The sequence below is a fragment of the Ruditapes philippinarum genome, unplaced genomic scaffold (genome assembly GCF_026571515.1).
Source record: "Ruditapes philippinarum isolate M1 unplaced genomic scaffold, ASM2657151v2 ctg19_1_1_1_1, whole genome shotgun sequence".
NCBI classification, from domain to species: Eukaryota; Metazoa; Mollusca; class Bivalvia; order Venerida; family Veneridae; genus Ruditapes; species Ruditapes philippinarum.
Window position 1 is genome coordinate 244,311 of NW_026854201.1, and position 15,884 is coordinate 260,194.

A 15,884-nucleotide genomic window follows, 5' to 3' on the forward strand; every position below is an offset into this window, starting at 1 on the left:
TTCCGTACTGATAATAGTCAACAATGCAGGATTCAAGGTTTACCTTGATTGACATTACTTTAAGGTCGTGTTTGTTATTTGGGATTTGATCAAAATCTCTTAAATTTAGAGATGGCATTAGGGAAGTTTGGCAAAGTTTTGCAGATACTTGAGAGGCAGTCCCCTCACAGGCATTTTAGACGTGGTTATTATTTGTATTCACCTGAACCGATTCACCCCTTACCTGACAGAAAACCAGATTGGAAAACTGCAGATGAAGCTCTACAAGTGGTGCAGTCAGGTGAAACATTTTTGTTGTTTTCCAGTTCACGTTTCATAAATGCGTCCAAGACTGTTGTACAAACAGTAATTTTCAGCCTGTATCAAAGGGACAAGACTTCTAAATTTCTTGAGCAGTTGAAATATTATCGTGGACTAACCAGTTCTCAAACCTCTAAGCATTCAAGAGGTCTTTTAGTGTAAATAAAAATATATCTTTATTAAAATTCTTTACATATGTACACTTTAATCTTTATGTAACATTTCTGTCAAATTTGACTGAAATTCAACAATTATAAAAGCTCCATTTTCATCTCGGAAAAGCACAACCCTCTGTTTTAAAACTGACATGGCCTCTTAAAATAAAGAACCTAATCTCAAACCCCTTCAAATATTTCTAAAATTCTACTGTTTATTTAAGCCAAATAAGTGATTGTTATATGACTATCACATGACAGTGAAGTATCCTACATGATGCAGGCACATGCTTTAAGATATTTTTGTCTATAATATTCATTTTCACAAATAGTTAATGGTGTATTAATGGGACTTACAAAGGTAATAGCAATTTGTATGAAATTACGCAAAGTAATAAAATATGTTATGTAAATATTTGTTCCTATGCACTGTTTTTCATTTGACATCAGCAGACATGTCTATCAGAAACTAAGCTTTTATGCACACAAGTACAGGACATCATAGTCACTTCTAGTAAAAAAATAACAGCACATGAATGAAAGGTTTGAGAATAGGTTGGGTGTGAGAATAGGTACTTATACGATAAAATCTGTTATTTTTTTGTAACTTGTAAAGGAATATAATAATTAAAAATGGGTTTAATTCTAGCTAAATGACAAATTTGACTAGGGTTTCTCTATTTGAAAATTAAGACCCTACTTTGACAATTGTATATATATCGATCCCCAATTAAAGTCAAATGCTGAACACAATTATCACATAGTCAAAATATATTGATGTGCCAAACATAGATTCTGAGATATTTTCTTTCTGGGTCAGAATCTCGCGAGATATATTGCCCTGACACAAAATAGCACAATATCTCGTCTAAAGCCCCCACGGTTACACGTTTAAACGGATTCGTTTCGATTTTCATTTGTAAACGGTTTCGATATTTTTTACCGTTTAATTGAAATGACCATATTGTCTTAATCATTGAATTTTATCATGTATTTTATCTATTTCAAAATAAAAAAAATGGAAAATGGGTGTTTACAACCCGCCAGACACCATCACCGTGCAATAATCGCTCGTGACAATGCAGAAAATGTGTGCCGCCTCAATCATGATGAGCCCTGAACATTATTAACTTGTACAAATAACATGTATTTAAAATAGGATTTAAGTCATCATTTTGCGACTCGAATACATGGTGTAGTATAGTACATAGACGTACTAACGTTTAAACGGTACCATTTCGGTTCTTAACAATCGTGTAAACGTTTTTAAACAAACAATTGTAAACGTGGGAGCCTTAATCTTGTCACACAGTACAATGAGTTGGCCTAAATTATCGCAGTGATACAACTTTGCACATTGTCTGTTACCCATGGTATATATTCCATTATAGGCATAGATAATGTAAGGCTATCCCCAGTACTCCACAGGGTAAAATAACTATAAATTTTTTTATTTTTTTTTATTTACCGTCTTGAAAGTATAATAATAAAGAATCAATGTCAGTGATGGATACTCTTTTGTTAATAATTGTCAGTTAAAATGGACCAATAATTCCAGGTCAGAGAATATTTGTGCATGGTGCTGCTGCGACCCCATGTCATCTAATTGAGGCAATGTGTAGACATGGCACGAGGGCAGACATTCGAGGCTGCGAAGTAATGCACATTCATACTGAGGGACCTGGATTGTACAATGAACCAGAATATGATCGTAAGTAACCAGTATTTATTTTTTCTTATATTTTGTGGCTTTCGCTTATTTTATAACTGTTATTTGATCATATATTCTTAATGGTAAACAGTATATTCTTTTTCATTTAGATTGAGAAAAATTCCCTATGGAAAATGTGCTAAAGGTGGTAAATGTTTATGTTAAATGCCTAGGCTGTAAAAGTTCTGTAGAAATTCTGCTGATGAAAATGATAATGCCTTCTTTACTTGTGATCAATCTAGTAAAGAACACCCCATATTAAACTTACAGGTGTGGGTCATATTAAAAAAAAAAACCCAAAACACCCTTAGTTTGTATTGTTGTTCCTATATACTAAAGACATAAATTAGAAGTGATTACCTTGAAATAACCCATGGAAGTGTTTAAAAGTTAAAATTACATTGATGTCATTTGTTGTAATGAAGAAGTTCTGTATAATAAGAATTTGCTAATATTAAAGGCATTATCTAGGATATTAATAAAATAATTCCAATGACACCTTTTCTTTTGCAGACATGTTTCGATCTAACTCTCTGTTTGTCGGTGGTAACTCGCGTAAAGCCATCAATGAAGGGAGAGCTGATGCCATACCAATATTTTTGAGTGAAATCCCGAGGTTGTTTCGGCACAAGGTAATAATAAGTTAGAAAGTACAGTGCAACTAGAGTGGAATGAATGCTTTACATGGTTGATCATTAGCTCTAGTATTTTAGCATATTATTAAAGTTTTCCAGTTGAATGATTTTTTGCTGAGTTATGGCCCTTGAATAAGAAAGGCGTATCAGCTTGTTAATGATTTTTGCGTCTCCTGCTAAACAGTACCTGCAACATGCAGTTGGCTATCATGAGGCGAAACATATGATCACTGGTCACTCTTGTTTAAGATACATTGAATTTGTAGCCCCCACGAGGGGGAGCATATAAATGCACTTGTGGGTCTTCCGTAGTCGTCTGTCCGAGCCCCCAAAAATTTTGTGAACCAAACTCCTCTTAAACCCGGGGAGGAGTTTTTTGTTAAACTCCCGGGGATGAAAAACCCTTTAATGTGTAGATGGTAGTAAAGGAAGGAATTTTCGCTGCCACCAAATTTGTCCTTTGGACACAGTTCTAGTTTTTAAGATGGTTTCTCTACTAAGGTTAATAAATAATGTTGAAGTGATGGTGATATAAAGGTAAACTAATTTCGTTCTGGCTTTCAGTGACAAAGTTTAATGCTTCCTGAAATATTATGGCAGGCAAAATAGCCTGTTTGCCCTTCCACCAGACTTTACTTCACAGTTACATACCTTTCCTCATAATATGTTCATTGATTGACAGAAATGTAGTTAGTACCTCAGGATCTTCATCACACATCAGTGCCATTTTTAGGACTTTGTAAAAATTGTATGGCATAGTCGTGCCTATATTTTGTCTATTTTTGATGTGATGTCACTTGCATTATACAAACATATGTTTTTTTCATATCTATCTTGTTTCAGTTTTATCAAAATAATAACATTTGTTTATTAGCTGTTTAATATACATGTATATATTTAATGGTTTTTTTGTGTGTTCCTAGATTATAGGCCTGGATATAGCACTTGTGTCAGTGAGCCCCCCAGACAAACACGGGTTCTGTTCTCTAGGGACAAGTGTAGACTGCACAAGATCTGCCATACAGAATGCTAAATACATTATTGGTAAGTGAAATGTGTAATTAATCTTTTCCCGTACTTCATCCCTTCCATGTAAAGAGGTACGAGATGCAGGTTTTATGCCCGCACTTACTGGGGCAGGGGGTGTAGTTTGCCCTTATCCATCCACCTTAGACTGACGAAACAGTGAAACATAAGGGCATCTGTCCATGTCCAATCTGGTCACATTTCTAGTTTAATCATTAACGGTTACTTAATTTGAAATTAATGGTACCATAGCTATAAACACACAATTATACAATACTTTCATATGTTTTTTGTAGATTTTAAGCAAATTTTATGACCCGGTCTAATTGTTAGTTGATAATATATCGTCTCAACGTAATATTTTCCAAAAATGATTCTTACTTTTTCAGCTCAGGTAAATAAACATATACCACGGACATTTGGCGATGGTATAATTCACGAATCTCACGTAGACGCCATGGTGCAGTGGGATGAGCCTCTTCATGAAATGCAAATTGGCGAACTGTCTCCAGAAGAGGAACAAATCGGGAAACTGGTTGCTGAAAATTTGGTAGAAGATGGTGCCACACTACAGATGGGTAATTAATTTGAATGATTTATGCATAAATTATGATAATGACCCCCAAAAAAAACAAAACAATGTAGGAGGGTCATCATACAGGATTATTTTGTGTATATATTTGCATAGAGAGTAAGGTATATGTCATGTAAATGTTATGTATGAAAGTGTAAACCTTTATATGAGCTGCGTCACGACAAAACCAACATAATGGGTTTGCGACCAGCATGGATCCAGACCAGCCTGTGCCTCCGCGCAGTCTGATCAGGATCTATGCTGTTCCCTGTCAGTTTCTCTACTTATTATAGGGTTTTTAAGCGAACAGCATGGATCCTGATCAGACTGCGGGGATGCGCAGGCTGGTCTGGATCCATGCTGGTCGCAAACGCATTATGTTGGTTTTGTCATGACCCGGCTCATATAGAATGCTGGATTCGGTAGTGAACAGACTTGGCCACCTTTATACAGCTGCTGGATTAGGTAGTGAACAGTTTTGGCCACCTTGATACAGCCAGGTCTGCCTAATCATCTACAAAGTTTATCAAGGCTCTGTACTGTTATGGGGGCCAACTTAAAGGAACACAACTGGCTCCAAAAGCCTCGAAAACAGAATTTGAATTTCTTACAGAGATCATGTGGAAAAAAGATAAGTTTGAAATATACTCAGAAATAGATTAAGAATTAATCATCTTGTTGTGATATTCTTAGTCATATTTCCCTGGAAAGCGTTGCTATGCTTTTCAATTTTGTCTTATTGTCAACAATTAGAAAATATTTATTCTAGAAAAAAAAGTGACCAAATGATCTGAAATTTTGCACACAAGTAATTGATCAAGATCTACATCAAAATGAACATTAATCTTGATAAAATATTTTTAGTCCCATCATGTCAAAAAAGTTCAGTGGAGTCCCTTTAAAAGTTTTATCTTATATCCCCAAATCTGTATACAGACAGTTTCAAAAATGTTTAAATTCAACATGTCCATTTAAAAAATTCAGCAGAATTAGAGTTTATGGAAAGTCCAGTTCTTGCTTTAGTTAAGTTTGCTGATTTTGAACCCTTTGGCAGTTTATTTGTATGACTCTGACTTGTTGAATTGTACAGAGCATGTCAGCCAATGAAAATTCTCCAAATTTTACTTTCACTTTGGTAATGTATCATCAATGTATTTTATAGGTATAGGCGCTATACCGGACGCTGTATTGGCCCAGCTGGGAAATCATAAAAATCTCGGTGTCCACTCGGAGATGTTCTCAGATGGGGTCGTTGACCTGTGTGAGAAGGGTGCAATAACTAACACAGAGAAAACCATTATGACAGGAAAGATAACTAGCAGTTTTGCTGTCGGGACTAAACGTTTATACGACTTCATGAATAATAATCCATTTGTAGGTAGGTGAAGCTAATAACTTATTTGAGCCGCGTCATGACAAAACCAACATAATGGGTTTGCGACCAGCGTGGATCCAGATCAGCCTGCGCATCCGCGCAGTCTGATCAGGATCCATGCTGTTCGCTTACAAACCCTATTAGAAGTAGAGAAACTAATAGGGTTTGTAAGCGAACAGCATGGATCCTGATCAGACTGCGCGGATGCGCAGGCTGGTCTGGAACCATGCTGGTCGCAAACCCATTATGTTGGTTTTGTCATGACACGGCTCATTTACAGTCAAGATGGAAACATTAAAGGTCACCCATCATATTGCAAAATTCCAATATGTTACAGGGGCCGAGTAGAATGAGCCAGTTTATGAATGATCTAACAGACAACATGATAAGGTGGTGCTTGTCCTTTTATATTTTGTTCTTTGAATTTTCAGTTTATGCTCTTAATTTCTGTAGGATCCTGGAATGTATGTCCGAGGTTGACATTGCATGTGCTGGTATTTTGCCAGAATATTTATAATTTGGTCATGGTCAGATGTTTTTTAACAGTTATCTCCCTTGATTTTGGAAAAGATTTAAAAATTTACAATTTCTAATCATTAATTTGGCTACCAATATGCAATTTGCAAAAGGTTAACACTGAATAGTTTAAGGGCCTCAAACTTTGTATAAAAATGGTTTGTGTTAACATTGAATAGTTTAAGGGCCTTAGACTGTCAATGAAAAAATGGTTTATGTGCAAACAAATTTGTAACTAAATATTATTATAACATTTGAAATTTTGGCTACAGTGGGGGCATTTGTGGTGTTGCGACACATTTCCTAGGTTAAAAATTATGTTTTCTATTTGTCTGTTTATATTTTGTGTTTTCTATTTACACACTTTATTGTTCATTTACATACTTTACTGTTGTTTTTTTTTAACAGAAATGTGTGATGTAGCTTTCACGAACAATTCTGCAGTAATTTGTCAGAATCCAAAGGTGACGGCCATTAACTCGTGTATCGAGGTCGATCTCACAGGTCAGATATGTGCTGACTCTATCGGTACAAGAATTTACTCAGGTAAGTCTAGCATTTCATACTGGATTTAACCCATTACAAGACTGGAGCAGTGTCTCTAGACGCTTGCAGAAATCATGATCACAAAATAGTCAAATATTGTTGTTTTTTTTCGCCGATTATTACATTTTTCATTCATTTTCGTATATAAATTGGTGTGAAAAGATGAATTAGACATTTGAAAGTTCATTCAAAAAAGGCAAGATTTTAGCATTTAACCACTCAAGCACCTTGTCCGGTATTTACCAGAATATGGTATTTAGTGTGGTGCTCCAATGCTTTTTTTAGTCTCACTCTTTGATACTTCATAGGGTGGCCAGTGCACGCAGTGTAATGATATCAGTTTGACCTATACACTTAAACTTGACCTTTACATGATAGGTCCATTCTTTGAACACTTGAATGGGCAGCTTTTATTTTAGACAGGCGATTCACGCCATAGACCAGTTCTTAGATTAAACTGGAATAGTTCACATCTATGTTCTTCTTATGAGTCCCCTACCGGTTTAACCGGAGGGGACTTTAGGTTTACCCTCCGTCCGTCCGTCCGTCCGCACTCACAGGAGAATAATTATGTGGCTAGAGGGACAATAGGTAACTGTTGTTTCTCTTTGATGTCATTCATTCCGTAATGCTTTTATGTGGCTATTTTCTTTTGTGTGGCTAAAAAGAACAATAGAGAGAACAATAGAGTAGCCACATAATTACTCTCCTGTGAGAACGTCCGTCTGTCCGTCCGTCTGTCTGTCCATCCGTCCACAAAACTGGATCCCGCGATAACGCAAAAAGTACTAAAAATATTTTTATGAAACTTGGTATATGGATAGATGGCAGTATGGAGATTATGCACGTCTTTCTCTTTATTTCCTATGTTGAAAATTCTGGTTGCTATGGCAACAAATAGTCTGAAAATATGGCAAATTTAACACAGAAACTGGATCCAGTGATAACTCAAAAAGTACTGAAAATACTTTTATGAAACTTGAAATATGGGTAGATGGCAGTCTGGAGATTATGCACATCTTTTTCTTTTCTTCCTATGTTGAAAATTCTGGTTGCTATGGCAACAAATAGTCTGAAAATATGGCAAATTTAACACATAAACTGGATCCAGTGATAATTCAAAAAGTACTAAAAATATTTTTATGAAACTTGAAATATGGGTAGATGGCAGTCTGGAGATTATGCACATCTTTTTCTTTTCTTCCTATGTTGAAAATTCTGGTTGCTATGGCAACAAATAGCCTGAATTTCAAGATTTCTGATTTAAATTTTTCAGCTTTTTTACTATAAGTTCTTTATTTCTTAAGGTGTTTACTTCAAACTTTAAATATAAGTTTCTGGTCATCAACTACATCATATGTGACAAGGTTTACAACTCTAGCACAAAAATTATCAGTATTACCTCCCTTGAACATAGAATTTTTATGAAAAAAGTTGTCTTTTTTAAATAACTTCTTTATTTCCTAATGTATCTACTTCAAACTTCATATATATGTTTCTTATTATCACTCAACATTTTTGTGAAGGTTAAATACTCTAGCAAGACTATTTCCAGAATTATGTCCCCCTTTAACTTAGATTTTTTTCAAGAAATTGGTATTTTTTACTCCAACTTCTTCATTCCTTTTAGGATTTACTTTAAAATCCCACATTGTAATAATATGACAGGGTTGTATAAACATAATTTCCTTACTAGGGCAGGGAAACTTACTGTGATATAGACAAACTTAGAACTCAAAAGATTTAAGTTCATTCATGTCATTCATTCACTGGTAAAATTGAACGGCCAATGGCCCATCAGATTGTTGCTGGGGTTCTAACCGGTAGGGGACTCATGGATTGCTTGCAATACTATGATAATTGCTTGTTTATCTATTTATTCACATTAATCTGTAATATTACAATAGAAAATTTACAAACACAAAATGGAAAACATCACACACAATATAATCATGAAAAATTCATTATTTCGAAATGTTACTTTTTGATATATTTTTTTTAACTGAGAAATGGTCAGATTTCTGTCTGTAAAGAACAGTTAATGTAAAGCCCATAGCCTCTATAACACAAACATATTTTCAACTTTAAGTAATTTTTTCAAAGGTTAAATAATTATTTAGGTTACAAGATTACTAATGATGGAAATTATAAATTTTTTGTTAAAGAAAATTATGTATTACATTTTGACGTCGTTGTTCTTGACGTCATATGACGTTGACGTCATTTCCTGTAAACAAAGTATACCTGATGAAGACTTTTGAGTCGAAACGTTGTATATTTTTCATATAAAATAATTACATTTTTAGATTGAAACTGGAGTTGATTTCTATATTCAAACTTACATTGTTAAAGATAAGGTATTTCCAACCCTTGGGGATTGTGATAATGGTATATGTTTATAAAACAGATACAACATACAGTATGTTATATTTTATATTTATATCTTACAGGGTTCGGAGGTCAAATAGATTTTATTCGAGGGGCAGCTATATGTTTGGATGGTAGAGGTAAACCTATTATAGCCATGCCGTCTGCCACTAGACGAGGAGAAACTAAAATTGTACCAACTCTGAAACTAGGTAAGATTTATGCGGCACCAACTCAAAAACTAGGTAACTTTATGCCTATCCAAGCTTAAATGGTGCGTGTACAGGTAAAATATCCTCCGGAAGGTATTGGAATCATTCAGTTGATAAAAATTGTTGGGCAATTTTTTTCATATTTTAGGCAATTATTATGAACAAAGTAGTATTTTGACTTTCGTACAAAATACTAAATCCCTGTAACTTTACTAATTACCAAAAAGTGAAAGAAGCAAAAAGATGGTTCAGAGATTTTGGCCAAGGAGTAACTTTTTGAAAATTATAAAGGGACACCAAAAATTAAAAAAGACATGTGAGAAATAAGACTTGTGAGAAATAAAAATTAAAGCATTTAGAGGCATAATGTGCCATAAACTAAGTAATTATGACACAACTTTTGTTATTACAGGATCTGGTGTTGTCACAACACGTGCCCACGTTCATTATGTTGTCACAGAATACGGTATAGCGTATCTTTTCGGCAAAAGTTTACGAGAACGAGCCTATGAACTAATTCAGATTGCTCATCCGGATCATAGAGAGAGTCTGGAACAAGCTGCATTCGAACGACTTAAATGTATGCCGGCACCTTTTAAATAGAAACTTTTTTAGTTTTAAAAAATTGATATTATATTGTTATTAGTAGGCACTTGTTTTGTAAACAGAACCCTGCTACCTGACTGTGTTAGTCAGTTGGATCGAGATCGCAATAATTAGATAGTGCTTTATTGTAGTTTCAGTTTATGATACGCAGTAGTGTTTTCACAACTGGCTGCGGCTGTCATGTTTTATATGATTCTGTCAACTTTGACCTAATTTTTGAACATTGACTTGATTCTGTCAACTTTGACCTAATTTTGGAACATTGACTTGATTCTGTCAACTTTGACCTAATTTTGGAACATTGACTTGATTCTGTCAACTTTGACCTAATTTTGGAACATTGACTTGATTCTGTCAACTTTGACCTAATTTTGGAACATTGACTTGATTTTGTCACTTTGACCCAATTCATAAAAGCTGACTAGATTTTTTTTTAAAAGTTAACATACATGAACATTAACTTATCGAAAAGCAGATGAAATGATTTTGTTATATTAAAGTAGTATATTTTACACATTTTTCAATATTATAAACTAATAATATGTATAAATACTGTAAAGATATTTGTCTAAAGAGATGGTAAAAAATTCATAATATGATAATTTTGAATGAAAAATTTAGACTCATATATTTTCCAAAATTTTGTTCAGGGAAGAAAAGTTGCATCAAGAGTGCCAGAAATGGATGAAATATTTTTCTTGTGAAGGAAATGTTAGTGTTTTTTTATGTCTAGTGTAGTGAAATTTTAAGAGTTATACACATATTAACATGTTTGTAAAATGTAACTAAAATAGTGTAGTTTACATGAGTTTGTAAATGCACCACCCCAGCACATGTTACTGTAGTTTACACATACAATGTATTTGTATATATTATGTATTGTGTTACAGTTACATTATAGTTACCTCAGTAGAATTTTGTATGACTTTTGGCGATTTTCATGATCTGCTTCTTTAGAAAATGAAAATAATCGTATAAATGATCAAGAACCTGACAAACCTTGGGGTTTCATTTTTACCGTCAAAAATGGAAAAGTCTTGAAGATATACTATGCTCATCTTTGAGTAAAATATTTTCATCAAAGAAATTTATTAAAACCTATGCAATTCGTACTGAATATGTCTAATTTGAATAGAAAATGAATAAAACTATGCATTGGAAGTCACGTTCTCTATTATAGGGCAAGTAAAGTTGGTATTTTCTTAAAAAAACTGCCAGTTTTTTTAACGACAGTATATATTCATATTGTGACGACCTATAGTTTGTAGAGTTTTAAACATGACATATCAACTTTGTGTGAAGTCAAAACATGTTTATATTCATATTTACAAAGAGACTATGTAGCAATTATCAATATTTTCTGATTTGAGCATAGTATATCTTTAAACATTGAGTGAAAGATTTTACCCTGATTTTGGACAGCTGTCTCTCCGCAATTAAATTTCAAGAGCCTCGAAATAATTTAATTTCGAGTTTGTCTTTAATGAAACTTTGAACAATTTGCATATCATAATTTGTTCACAGTTTTGAGTAATCATTTTCCTGCCATTTTCAAAACAATTTAAACTGTGTTGTCATGGAACATGATAAAGTTGACAAAGAAATGAAAATAAAAACATACATGTATGTGATATCTCCAAGTGCATTAAATGTTGAATTTCATGTTCAAATATAACAAATTTAACAGTTAAACTTACTTAATTATTCATAAACACAATTTATCATATAAACAACGGCACAGGAGTGTAATAAATCTATTTGATGAAAATAATATTACACATGTGTAATAACTTTTAAAGTTACATCATTTATGTACAAACATTAGTGAAAGCGAGGTTATATTGCACATAGATGATAAAATGTTTCAATTTTACTGTAAACAATTTTTATGCTAATTATATGATAAATAAAATATTATATTCCTGTAGGTTCATTACTAATTTTTTTGAAAGTGTTGTAAAACAATTTTATTTTATTAAACTTGTTCAATAAATTCAGTAATGAACCTACACTAGTTCAATTAATTCAGTATTGAACATACACTTGTTCAATAAATTCAGTATTGAACCTACACTTGTTCAATAAATTCAGTATTGAACCTACACTTGTTCAATAAATTCAGTATTGAACCTACACTTGTTCAATAAATTCAGTAATTAACCTACACTTTTTCAATATCCTCTATATTGAATCCATAGTGAAGATAGATAAGGTTATATAGAGCATGTTTATATTTTGTCTCTATTTTTTTTCCGCTGAAATTGTTAGTGTATTAGATAATATTTGTTGAATGTTATTTGTTTAATATATTTCATAACATGAGATTATTAATATAAACTTGAATATAGCAACATGTAAATGAAGTTTTGTGTTTTAGAAATAGTTACTTGTATTTAGTAGGTATTGCATGTGTTATTGTAACATAATTTTGCCCCGTTATTTTTTATATAATGTTTATTTTGATATATTATCTTTCATTATTTTCCCCTGTACTGGTTCCAACTGTATACATGGAGACGCACAAAATATTCTTTCCACAAGTAAAATTGGAAAGTCACCATATGACCTTGACTGTGTCAATGTGACTGAAAACCCAACTGAATAAAAATTACAACAAAGAAAATAAATACATTGTACAATAAGTTACCCATTAAACCCCTAAATGTGTGTTATGGATTTGTCCTGCTATGAATTCGGAACAGTCCATTGAAAGTTTAAGGGGGAACTACCAACAGTATAGAGCCTGGTCAGACTTTATTTTGTACATGGAAATGCAGGCTGGCCTGGCTCTATACTGGTGGCAAAGGCTTATCACTTTTGGCTTCAGCAGGTTAAGGGTTTCAGCCCCTAAATATTTAGCATACCATGCCATTGTCTGATGGTATATTGAAACATAAGATTAAAAAATAAATAAATAAATATTCAGAAATCATGTGGAATTAGTTGGTGGTCACTTGATGAGAATTTGGTAATTATTAGTAAATAGTTATCCAGGAAAGTTTTTTAAGGTTGTCCAAAAGCTGAGATATAACTAAAATATGTGTTGAAATTGGTGTAAAAACCAAACAGACAAAATATCAAGCACAATTTGCTGCTTTTTGAAATGAAAATGAATGCTTTAAAGTGACAAAGTAAATATAAAAAATATTTTATTTATGTGATGTTTTAGTTGAGAACAATAATATGTACTGTTATTTCTGCTCCATCTTAGTACCTGAGGAAAATTTGGAAGCCAATGGGGTTTAAGTCCCAGGCTGTGTTGGGAAAACATGGCTTTGTTTTGTTTGCTGTGTTGCTTGTCTATATTAAGATATACAAATAAATGGCTTTTAATTAAATGGCTATATGGTTTGTTCAAGTTTTTTTTAAATGTTTTATGTATTTTTTAATCTGGATAAAGAAGGTTAAATAATGTTCATTCTATCTTTAAATATTTTTTGTATGACGGGGATGGGTAGAAATAATTCTCTAGGTGTGAAAAACTGAATGGTCTTTGGAAATCATCCCAATGCCTTAAAACTTTTTTTTGTATCACAATTTTTTTCAAAATATGTTAACTCTGCACCATAATCTGCCAAGTGTATCTCACCCCTATAAATACAATATATTTCATATCAGAAACTCTTTTGTTGAAACTTTATGTAAACTTTGTACATTTGTATTATCAAATACTTTGTAAAATATGTTCGACCCAATTTAACAAAAAAATACAATGGTGACCCAGTTTAACAATAAATGCAATGGTTATATTAAATTTGTCTTCTTAACACATTATATTGAAATTATGAATTTACCATTTAAATTCAAGGCAGAGATTAATGAAACATTTAGTACATCAATATTACAGCTCTCCAGGCTATATTCTTTGATCATACACAAATTTTAGTAAATTTTGTTTATTACGTGAGATCTTTACTACAAGAATCTTTTTGTATTTTTTATTAGATCTACATGTATCTGATGATATTTATTTATTTGCAAATTTATGATAGTTTTTCATGATCACAGTACTTTACATAAGGTTATGATTTTAGCTTCTAACATTTAACCAGGCAAATTGTCGGCTTAGTGCAGAAATGGGTTAATTTCTATCCAATTATATATTTAGGAGTTAACCTATTACAGCACTAAGGTGATGGAATGTTATTTTGTTACAAGGTATTGAAAACAAAAAAGTTTTAAAAACAAAAATTCTCTACCTCAAAATGATAATAGTATTAATTCATAATGGGGCAGGGTCTCTGTGGTTAAAGTGGTCATGGTGTGCTGACTAAAATCACTTTCCCCGGTGCTATTATGGGTTGCTTTCCCATCAATGTTATTCAAATCTGGAAAATGGTTGATCCCTCGGAAGCACCGAAAACAACAATATAATATGATATCATAATTATAAGATAATGTTCAGATTACCTACAAGAGGTTGGTGGTTGTACTGTAGCTTGTTACAGTCTGTAAAAATGCTCCATAGAGCCAATATTGGTCTTATTCTTAGCAATGTTAACATAATTTGACTTGAATTCTCCAGAAGCTACATGTATTGAGAAATCATCATAACTGATAATTTTCTAGGAATGATGCCACATTGAATAAATGATAATAATTTTGATTAACAATTTTCTTGCATGTTTTTCTCATGTTTTATGTATGTACACATAGTATATGTTGTTGTTGTTGTTAGAGACTTCTTGCTTAATACTTTGTCACCAAGGATTTGTATTGTGCAAACTATTGTTGCTACTTTTTGTATATAAGCAATAAGTGTGAAGATTAGATAGTGAAATCCAATGTTTGGGCGTGGCGCTGACTCTATCCTAAAAAATTCTTGAAAATTCTTATTATTTAAGGACATTAACTTATTTAGATATTAACAATTATAATGTTAAAATTACAACGGCATTTATTACTAGACTCTAGCCAATCAAGACAGCTCATCACGGCATTATGGCCAGCCTCTACACTATTGGCTGACTTACTTCCAACTTTTTTATCTTGACATTTCTAAAGCTGGTCCCTACTGTATGGAAGTTGGACAAAGTTCGATAAAAATTTCCCCATGTAAAGAGATAAGAATCATGAATAATCATGATCTTTATGAAACATGAAGAAGGGTAAAATTTGTCCTGATCTATCACATATTTATTTGTTGTCTTAAAATAATGTAAGTATTTGACTGAAAATAATGATTCATTTATAAATATTATGTATAAAAGTTTGTTGAGAAAAGATTTGTGATTTTTGGCTTTTTGTGCCCCAACTTTAGGGGGTGGGGGCATTTAGATTTACCCTTGTTTCACCTGACTTGCTTCATGGTTGTTAAAGTTATTAGGGCATTCTTTTGTAAATAATGTTTTTTATCAGGGAAATTTTAAAATTTAAAGTTTAAGAAAAATATGTCTTTTTATTCGGTCTCCTAACACCAATACTTACAGGAAGGCGTCTTTCCTGCCAATACTTAATTTTTGCAACTAATGCGTAACTTTTTGTCATTTAAGCAGTATCATCTTTCGAAGTTTTGACTCTGACAAAATTAACTTTAATGAAGCTTAAGTTTACTGATGTATAATTGAAAATATAAGAAACTTTATTGTGTAAAGAAATAGACAAGAAATCTGAAACTTACAAATTTTCATTGCTTATTTTCCATTTCATCACACTCCATTCGCTTTTTATAATTTTCATAGGAATTATATTTTACAGCTGAAGATATATACTGTATATGTTTTTTATGTAGCATCCAGCTTGTTCTTGTAATTTAGAATGAAAAATAAATACAAAAATGTAAAATTTTTGTCTTCCATGGAAAGAACAAAAATAAATTGAAAATGAATTTCAGGATTACGTTTTACTTTTGTCTAGTTTTT

At 32.5% G+C, this 15,884-nt stretch overlaps 1 protein-coding gene across 1 annotated transcript; it reads left to right on the forward strand.

Annotated features, from left to right (window-relative positions):
• Positions 1–11: 11 nt before the first annotated feature.
• Positions 12–10,486, forward strand: LOC132739395 (4-hydroxybutyrate coenzyme A transferase-like). Its single transcript, XM_060727090.1, has 9 exons — positions 12–280; positions 2,014–2,166; positions 2,680–2,798; positions 3,725–3,845; positions 4,217–4,405; positions 5,564–5,779; positions 6,701–6,838; positions 9,289–9,417; positions 9,830–10,486. Exons 1-9 carry the CDS (start codon positions 112–114, stop codon positions 10,018–10,020), a joined length of 1,425 nt encoding a protein of 474 aa, XP_060583073.1. The 5' UTR covers positions 12–111; the 3' UTR covers positions 10,021–10,486.
• Positions 10,487–15,884: the final 5,398 nt, after the last annotated feature.

Coding starts and splice junctions, on each gene's coding strand:
- LOC132739395 (XM_060727090.1), top strand. CDS start 112: ATGGCATTAGGGAAGTTTGGCAAAGTTTTGCAGATACTTGAGAGGCAG. Junction 2,799..3,724: donor CGAGGTTGTTTCGGCACAAG/GTAATAATAAGT, acceptor GTGTGTTCCTAG/ATTATAGGCCTGGATATAGC. Junction 5,780..6,700: donor GAATAATAATCCATTTGTAG/GTAGGTGAAGCT, acceptor TTTTTTTAACAG/AAATGTGTGATGTAGCTTTC.